The following is a 10000-nucleotide window of genomic DNA, read 5'->3' as shown; positions in this document are numbered from 1 at the left end:
GCGGGAGAGAGAGAGAGAGAGAGAATTTTCCTCATACAAAGTTTAGGTCAATATTTTTGTTTCATCTGAGACTGAAAACATCTATTGTACGGAGGAAGTCTATGGGAGGAGGAGGAGGAGGAGGAGGAGGAGGAGGAGGAGGAGGAGGAGCTGTATGAGAGAAGGAGCTATTGAGATGTGGACGATAGGGGAGAGAAGGATAGAGGAGGAGGAGGAGGAGGAGGAGGAAATGGAGGAAGAGGAACTGTATGGGGGGGGGAGGAAGGGGAGGAGAAAGAGGGGCAGGAGAAGGAATGAAGAAGAGAAAGAATTTGTGATTAAAAGCAGGAATATAAAGAAGGAAGAAAATGAAGAGGAAGGAAGAGGAAGAGGAAGAGGAAAAAAGAAGAAAAAAGATGCCAGTAATGAGAGGAAAAGAAAGAGGAGAGAGAGAAAAGAAGAAGAGGAAGAAGAGGCAAAATAAATGAAGAGAAAAAGGAGGAGTGGAGAAGGAGGAAGAGAAGGAGTAGAGATAGGAGGAAGGAGGACTGGAGGGAGGGAGGGAGGGAGAAGATAACAAGAGAGAGAAGAATGGTAGGGAGGGAGGAATGGATGAAGGAAGGAAGGGAGGAAAGAGTAAGACAGAAGTACGGAAGAAGGGAGGGACAGAGGAAGGAAGGAAGGAAAATAAGGGAGAAAGGGAGAGAGAAACAGGGAGGAAGGAAGAGCAGAAGGGAGGAAAGGAGGGAGGCACACTGAGGAGGGAAAAAAGGTAGGAGTAGAAGACGGGGGAAGGGAGGGAGGTAGGGAGGAAGGGAGGAGGAAAGGCAGGAAGGGAAAGGGAAGGGAAGGGAGAGAAAGGGAAGAAAGACAAAGGGAGTAAGGTCGTAAGGTCGTAAGGTCAGGTGGTACTCACTCAGGGAGAAGGAAAGGAAGAGGAGAAAGATTCCGGAAGGGAGGAAGGGAAAAAGTGAGAAAGAGAAAAAGAAGGAAAGACGAGAGGGGAAGAAAAAAAAAAGAGAAAGTTAAAGGAAGGGAAGGAAGGTTAGAAGAGAAGAATGGAAGAGGAAGGAGGAAGATGAAGGAAGGGAAGAAGGAAGAAAACGGAGGAAGGAAAGTAGGAATGGAGGACTGGAAGAGGAGAAAGGAAGGCAAAGGATGGGAGGAAGGGGGTAAAATTAGGGGAGGAAGGGGGTAAAATTAGGGGAGGAGGGAAACAAAAGAAGGGGAGGAAGGGAGAAAGGAAGGAAAGAAGGAAGAAAACGGAGGAATGGACGTAGTAATGGAGAACTGGAAGAGGAGAAAGGAAGGCAAAGGATGGGAGGAAGAAGAAGGAAGGGAAGAAGGAAGAAAACGTAGGAATTGACGTAGTAATGGAGGAATGTAAAGGATGGAAGGAAGGGGGTAAAATTAGGGGAGGAAGGGAAACAAAAGAAGGGGAGGATGGGAGTAAGTTAAGGAAGGTTGGACGGGCGGTACTCACTCAGTGTGGAGAGGAACATGATGACGAAGCCGGCAAACATGGGCAGACTGTAGCCAATCCTGCAACACAAACAGCCTTCAGGGACACGCCTCGACTCCATACAAGAAAACACACACGTCCCTATACCCGCGACCTTGACCATCATAGTAAAGAAAAAGAACTAATGGACCTTTTCTCTTGGTCGTCATAGAAAACAAATAAAAACCCTGCCCTGAGTTTACACGTGTTCTTGGTCATCATAGGAAAAACACGCACCTCTAAATATACCCGCGCTCTTGGTTATCATAGGAAAAAACTGTCTCTGTATGTGTGTTCTTGTTCATCATAGAAAAAAATCATACCTCTATTCCCGTGTTCTTGGTTATCATAGGAAAAAAACTGTCTCTGTATGTGTGTTCTTGTTCATCATAGAAAAAAATCACACCTCTATTCCCGTGTTCTTGGTTATCATAGGAAAAAACTGTCTCTGTATGTGTGTTCTTGTTCATCATAGAAAAAAATCACACCTCTATTCCCGTGTTCTTGGTTATCATAGGAAAAAACTGTCTCTGTATGTGTGTTCTTGTTCATCATAGAAAAAAAATCACATCTCCATTCCCGTGTTCTTGGTTATCATAGAAAAAAATTGTCTCTGTATGTGTGTTCTTGTTCATCATAGAAAAAAATCATACCTCTATTCCCGTGTTCTTGGTTATCATAGAAAAAAATTGTCTCTGTATGTGTGTTCTTGTTCATCATAGAAAAAAAATCACATCTCCATTCCCGTGTTCTTGGTTATCATAGAAAAAAATTGTCTCTGTATGTGTGTTCTTGTTCATCATAGAAAAAAAATCACATCTCCATTCCCGTGTTTTTGGTTATCATAGGAAAAAAACTGTGTCTGTGTGTGTGTGTGTGTGTTCTTGTTCATCATAGAAAAAAATCATACCTCTATTCCCGTGTTCTTGGTTATCATAGGAAAAAAAACTGTCTCTGTATGTGTGTTCTTGTTCATCATAGAAAAAAATCATACCTCTATTCCCGTGTTCTTGGTTATCATAGGAAAAAAAACTGTCTCTGTATGTGTGTTCTTGTTCATCATAGAAAAAAATCATACCTCTATTCCCGTGTTCTTGGTTATCATAGGAAAAAAACTGTGTCTGTGTGTGTGTTCTTGATCATCATAGACAAAAATCACACCTGTATTCACGTGTTCCTGGTTATCATAGGAAAAACTGTCTCATTCCTTTATTTTTCCGGAAACTTTGCTCACCCCGGAAAACGTACACAGGCTTTAAACTATTCCAAGAAGTCATCTACAGAGAAAAAAAATCCAAGGTCTCAGTGTATCTGCGAACAAGATATATTTTTTTCCAAACCGATGATCTTTATTTCTCTTTCCTTTATTTTTTTTCGGAAACTTCGTACATGCCGTGAACGTTCAAGGGGAGGCGGTGGCTAAGTGGTCAGCGTGCGGGCGCCGTATCCTGGTTCGCGTCACACCCGCCGAGTGGCCCAAGACTACCGCACATGCTGTCCTGAAGACCGCCTATCAACCCGGACTCTGGATTAACTCTCTAAAGAGGATAAAATAGGGAGTTCCGGGCGGCAGCATGAGACCAACAAGATGGCGCCACTATAAAAAACTTGCCTGTGCCACTAACGGGTTGTGCTTATTCTCCTTGTGATGATCGATCTTTTCTGTACCACTTAGAGTAACGTTTAATTCAAGCATAGTTTTCAGGCACTGTGTCATTTAGAAAAGTTTCATTCAGAAATACTACATCGGCAATATTTTTTATCACATACTGATGTGTGAGCTCACCAATGTTAGTATGGAATCCCCTTAAATTGGCAGATCTAATTTTATTTCACTATTACGCTGCCTGTGCGCCACTGAACTGTTCGTAGTAGGCATTTTGCTGGCCTAGAAACACAAGGGAGTGAGGAAAGGTGTTTTGTGGCAGCCGAAGAGGCACGTGCTGGGTCTGGGGGTTTGTCTGGGGAAGAGGATGGTGCTGGGTCTGGGGATAGGATTGGGGGCGTGGGTATGGGTAGGATTGTGGTTGTGATAGATGAAGGGGCTGAGGTGGGTGGTGGGGGAGGAAGTTGATGGATGATAACTTGATATTGCCGGCAAGAAAACAACACACCAGACTAACCGACCAAACAACGTGGAGGTCATTCTTTCTAAAATCTGCCCTGTTCGTTTGTTGTAATGCCTTCTATTGATTAAAAGTGTTGCTCTGATGTTTGTGACGTGTATTGGAGCCGAAACAGGACAATAAACGATGGCGATGAATGAAGTATTGAATGAGTAAGCAAGATTAAGCTCTCGCTGCAAGCTCTTTTGTGACATTACGGACGGACGATGGCTGGCTGGCTGGGAAGTACTGGACAAAAAGTAATGTTCTTCTTTTTAGTCATGACAATTAATAACAAGTAGATGCTAATATGGCTTCTTCCTCTTCCCCCTTCTCTCCTCTTTCTTTCTCTTTCTACTTCTCTCTTTCTGTCTCCTTTTTCCTCTTCATTTCTTTCTTCCTTCCTCCCTTCCTTGGTCCCTTTCTTCATTCTTGTCTTATTTCCTTGATTTCCTCCTTGTTTTTTTTCTTGTTTTTTTTTAATGTCGTTTTTCCTTCCTCCCTCGCTTGTTTTTTTTTTTATTCCTATCTTACTTCCTTCATTTCTTCATTGTTTTTTCTTTATTTTTTTTTCTTTCTTTCTTTCCTTCTTTCTTGCTCGCCTTCTTTCTTTCTTTCTTTCCTTCTTTCTTTCTTTCTTTCTTTCTCTCTGTATATGTATGTCTGTTTATCCCCCTCTTCCACCCTACCCCCCCAAACATCTCTCTCTATCTCTCTCTCTCTCTCTCTCTCTCTCTCTCTCTCTCTCTCTCTCTCCGGGCAACTCAATACCTGTAATCAGACGCTTAATAAACAGGTAATTGACACACATTTTAGCAAGAGTTTGGCGACGAGGAATTTTATAATAGAGTTTGGGGAAGACAGATAGATAGATAGATAGATAGATAGATAGATAGATAGAGGGATAGATAGATAGATAGATAGATAGATAGATAGATAGATAGATAGATAGATAGATAGATAGAGAGAGAGAGAGAGAGAGAGAGACATTATTACACAAATTATATGTCAAATCAATTATATAACAAAAATAGTAGTTGGGTTAAGCCTTTTTATAGTCTCTCTCTCTCTCTCTCACTCTCTCTCTCTCTCTCTCTCGCCAGGTCGATAGGACACACTTGACCTCTCTCTCTCTCTCTTTCCCTCCCTCTCTCTCTCCTCCCTCCTTCCTTCCTTTCTCCTCTCTCTCTCTCTCTCTCTCTCTCTCTCTCTCACACACACACACACACACACACACACACACACACACACAATGGTTTCTTTCTGTCTCTTAGCAAACCTACATGAAGACCTTGTAACTCTCTCTCTCTCTCTCTCTCTCTCTCTCTCTCTCTCTCTCCCCCCTCGTGTTAGCGTCACAAACAGACAGACAAAGAGACAGAGACAGGCGGCGCATGAATGCAAATATTATACTGTTTTTCGTTTCTGAGTTTTCTTTCTTATTTTCTTTATTTTTTTTTTTGTTTAATTTTATTTTTATTTTATTTTTTGTTTTTGATGCACTTGTTCTTGTTCTTGTTGTTGTTGCTATTCTTCTTATCATTCTTCTCATTTTTATTATTATCATTATTACTGCTGCTACTACTACTACTACTACTACTACTACTGTTACCACCACTACTACTATTACTACTACTACTACTACTACTACTACTACTACTACTACTACTACTCCTGCTACTACTACTATTAATACTACCTTAAGGGCTTCATTTTCTTTATTCATTGTGTTAGGAAAGAGAGAGAGAGAGAGAGGCATCGTGGGACTGATTCGCAGAACAATAGATCGCTTGCTCTCTCTCTCTCTCTTCCTAACACAATGAATAAAGAAAATGAAGCTTAAGGAACACAACACTCCCTTCTCTCCCTCACACCAAGACTCTGCCAAGAACAGCAATACAGCAACACAGCTACACTCTCCTTCCCTTGCCTCGTAAAACACAGAGGGCGAGGCTGGCGAGGCTATATTACTTGTGTCAGCTCTAGAAAATCGATTGTAGAGGGAAACTGTTCGAGTGGCTTAATTACTTCAACCTATGAACACTGGTACAAGAGATCGGTTTGTCTCTATAGTCTATACAATATACATCTTGATAAACAGTTTACTATGTAAATATTAATCGTGTACTAAACGGATACACAACTTGATAGATAAGCAGTGTACAACTGTGCTAATATGCACCTACGTGATTAGCTAAGAATCTACGGGCCTGGGTTCGAATCCCGGCCCCAGGCAGCCGGCGTGTAGCTCATCCAGCCGTTCATCCTCCCTATGCGGACAACCTGGGAAAGCCAGGGGAAGGTTAACTGCTGTAACCCGGATGCCACACTGACCCTGTGTCCCGGGGTGTGGGTTCTTCTCCCCGGAGGCTCAAAGAGGGCAACGGGACGGAGATGAGCACCGCCGCCACGCGCAGCCATAGTGTATGCTCCAAACTTTACTAAACGGACACACATCTTGATAAATAAAAATTGCACTAAAATCAATCGTGTAGTAAATCAACATTTATTTTTAAGAAATACAGTGTGTCATATAAACCCTTTACTAAACTAACACATCTTGAAAAAAAGTACTGTATCAATCTAAAGTTATAAATTAATACTAAATACTAAACTAATACATATCATAAAGAATAAACTGTGTATTATATCAGTCGTGCACTGAACTAACACAAGCGGAAACAGGAGGGAAGAGGATAAACAGGTCAATTTTTGCACATGGCCTCGTGGCAAGCCTGGCCCCGCCCCTTCTGACGTCACAGAGTCTATAGATTGTGTTTATTACCTTTAACCCATAACCATAGTCATCTTATCAGTTTTAAACTCGTGAAAGTTCCTCGTCTAACCCACCTCAAGATACAGACCGTCTCATAATTGACTGGCAGACTCGTGCACACAGCTGGTATTAAGTTCGTATTACCCTGCATCCACAACCATATTTACCTAATCAGTCTTTAAACTCGTGAATGTTCCTCTTCTAAACCACCTTTGGCTTTAGAACTTTCCATTTAACACGTATACTCTTGCAAACACTGGTGCTATGCTGGCAACTCTCACGTACCCTCTTCTGATGTCACATAGTCCATAGAATGTTCATATTAATCAGACTCCAAAGCCATATTCACCCAATCAGTCTTTAAACTCATGAATATTTCTCGTCTGAACCACCTTTGGCTTTAAGTTCGTTCCATTTAACACGTTGACTCTTGCACACGGCCTTCCTGACATCACACAGGAGAGGGAAGACAAGAGAGGGGCAGCCCATTATTCTCAGACACATTCGGCTCTCACAACAATTTCCCCAAGCCCACAAAGGAGATTATTCAGGTTGTCAGGTTTGTTTTCAAGTTTATAGCACAGAATCCTTGTCAAACTACCACTGGGCACCCAAAACTACCCATGGAAATACCCACAACAACCTCTACGAAGTAAATTAAATGTGGATGTGTGACAACGTTGCCAGACTGTCATACTCAGCCTCTTTGTTTACCCATTTCCGACGCAAAAAACAGCTTTCATCACACAAATAACTGCTTTCATATGTGATTATCGTTTAAATGATTAATTATTGGTATTTCTTGGCAACAGTTATAGGTCAGAAACCGGTAAATACGCTGCTCTAAGTTCGATAATCTGGCATGAGTGATGTGTGAGCCCCGAAATGTTGGAGAATATGGCCGTGTATATATCAGTCACCGCTCGTTGTACCCATTCTAGCAAGTCCTTTAAAATACCCATTACTCGTAAACTAAGCTACGTAGTGGGCAGGCCTGTGACGACACGATGATAATTATGAAGGTTACTGGATACATCTAAAGCTACTGGGAAGCTAATGTGCGTGGGAACATTTAGAACACGTAGTAAATATATGCATGGAGACGTTTAAAGTGGTAGCTACTGATACTATGACTGTTGGATACATAGTAGGCTAATGGGTAGGTTAAAATATGCACGGGAACACTTGATAAATATGGATGGAATCATTTGAATATACTGGTACTACGTTACACTACCCGGTACCTTGTATTGGATGGAAAGCTGAATTTCATATTGCTTTGGCGTTTTGTGGGTGTTTTTAGGACTTGAGGCGGTTTCCTCATTTGCTTTCTTGATGGTTGGAACACTGATAATACTGTTTCACTGTAACTGAATTGTTAATGAATCTAACAACTCTCACTATTCAATTAAGATTTCTTATACACTTTTACGTATTGATATAAGCGGTAACTTATACAGAAGAAAGAAATAAGGCTGAGTTTGTTTAGTAAGGCTGTACGATAACTTGGGAGGGACAGTTCAGGCAGCGAGGCGGAGTGTTTCCTTGTGGTTGTGTGGTGTCATCAATCGTCATTTGTGCGTTATTTCACCGTTTTAAGCCTTCACGATGGACCTTCTTCGGTCCAGGTGTGTATTGTTGCGTGGGGGACATGTGTTGAGGGTGGCGTGGGTGTGGCGTGTGTGTGGGGCGTGGAAATAAGGGTTTCGTGTGTGTGTGTGTGTGGGGTGGTGGTGGGGGGGTGTAACAGGTGCCTTGGTTCTCTCTCTCTCTCTCTCTCTCTCTCTCTCTCTCTCTCTCTCCATTTATATCTTTTGTTACTTCAATTATTGCCTATTTTCTTACTTCTTGTCTTCCTAACTACCTTCGAGTCTTAAGTAACTACCTAACTACCTATTGCTAATTCCTCTCCTATCTGCCTACCAACTTACCTACTCTAACTGCTTTCTTACCTACGTCCATATAAAATTATCTTTACTCTTGTTTTTTTATTGCTTTTGTTATCTAATTTTATATCTTCATTCATATTTACTTTTATTTCTATCTACTTCTTAGCTATTTGTCTACCTCATCTACTTATCTACTCATACCTAATGTTTAACCTTCGTATATATCTATTTTTATATTGGCATCTTCATATTTACTCATTTGAAATCTACTTTTATCTACTAACTTAATATAACTGCTAAACTATGTCAACACTCATTCTTTCTTAATTACCTACGTGCCTCTTTGTCTGCTCTTCTCTAGTTTACCTTTCTTTCTTCTTACATGTACATTTATATAATATTTGTATCTATATACATCTATATCTGTCATTATATCAATATGTATTTTTCTTGTAATAAAGTATCTATCTCGTTTACATTTTAGCCTATTTACATGTACCTGTTTTTTTTTTTTTTCCTTTCTCTCTCTCTCTCTCTCTCTCTCTCTCTCTCTCTCTCTCTTATATAATATACCCATCTAAATATTTGGTGATGTTATTTTTAGGGCGTAACATGTTATTTTGTTGAATAGGTTGAAAGTTGAATAGCCTAGCATTCGTAACATTTTATTTACTAAGAGAAAAGTTGAATTGTCTAGGAATCTGTTCCAAATGGAAATTTGAATAGTCTAGGAACATGTAATTTGCTCTCTAAAATAATTAGCAATTTAAGGAAAAAATTAATAGCCAAGCCATCACTTGTTATGGGTTGTATAATTATAATAATCCTAGGTCGAGCTATTTCATAGAACTATAGTGTAATAGCGTTGAATTGTGATACGGACCTACTAAACAAAGTAGGTTAAATTACCGAGATGTTATATGAAACGAGTTCTCTAAGTTATATATCTTTGATAAGTTAGGTTGAGAGTTCTAGGCTTGTCATAGTATAGGCTGTTTCTTAATCCTTAGACTTTATATACGTAGATGTTTAGTGAGTTGAGTAGCCTAGGAAATCCATTCATGCTCAGTTTCCTTCCTAGCCTTGTTTTAGTATTAGTTGTGTTGATGATATGAGCTTGATAGGTTATATATTAATTTTGTATCCTCCATAACTTCATTATTGTCATAACTATTATTTCTAAATGTTCAATTGGGTTGTCTCATAGGCTATGTTTTAATGCTGAGAAGAGGTCATTAGCGTGGTTTAGCATTGTGTGTTAATGTTGCCTTGGTTTTTCGTATGTTGTCTTGTGGTTAGCTTGGCTTGCATTTTTGTGAAGGGTTGTATGTACGTTGTGTTGTGTTGCCTTGCGTTACGTTATGCATTACGAAATTACGGCCAAGAAAGTACTTTTGATCATACAACTAAAAGATCTTTCTCCAGTTTTGTTCATTTTTATTATTTTTTTCATGTTCATCTTTTATCTTTGGCCTTGTCTCAATTTTTCACTCCTCCTCCTCCTCCAATTTATATTTCCCCCTCTTTCCGCCTTTTTCCTTTTCCTCCTTTTTTTTTCCTTTCCCTCAATTTTTTTACCCTTTAACCTCTTTCTTTTTTCCTCCTCTGACTCCTCCCCTTTTTCTTTCAAATTTTCATATCCTACTTTTTCTTTATTATTCTTATTTTTCTTGCTCCTTCTCCTCCTCCTTCTTTATTTCCTCACCTTCCCTCTTTTTTTCTCCCTCATTTTCCTCATCCTTCCCTAAAT

General features: G+C 40.2%; 1 protein-coding gene across 1 annotated transcript in view; it reads right to left on the bottom strand.

Annotated features, from left to right (window-relative positions):
- LOC126985966 (synaptic vesicular amine transporter-like) overlaps window positions 1-10000 on the bottom strand; it is a 75154-nt gene that overhangs the window by 13288 nt on the left and 51866 nt on the right. Inside the window, exon 6 of the mRNA XM_050841578.1 lies at window positions 1463-1521. Within this exon, the coding sequence (XP_050697535.1) occupies window positions 1463-1521 (59 nt within the window). The remainder of the gene's footprint in view (window positions 1-1462; window positions 1522-10000) is intronic.

This window comes from Eriocheir sinensis, chromosome 60 (genome assembly GCF_024679095.1).
Source record: "Eriocheir sinensis breed Jianghai 21 chromosome 60, ASM2467909v1, whole genome shotgun sequence".
In the NCBI taxonomy this organism is placed as follows: domain Eukaryota; kingdom Metazoa; phylum Arthropoda; class Malacostraca; order Decapoda; family Varunidae; genus Eriocheir; species Eriocheir sinensis.
Note: the sequence above shows the minus strand (reverse complement) of the source record. Positions and strands in the feature narration are given on the sequence as shown.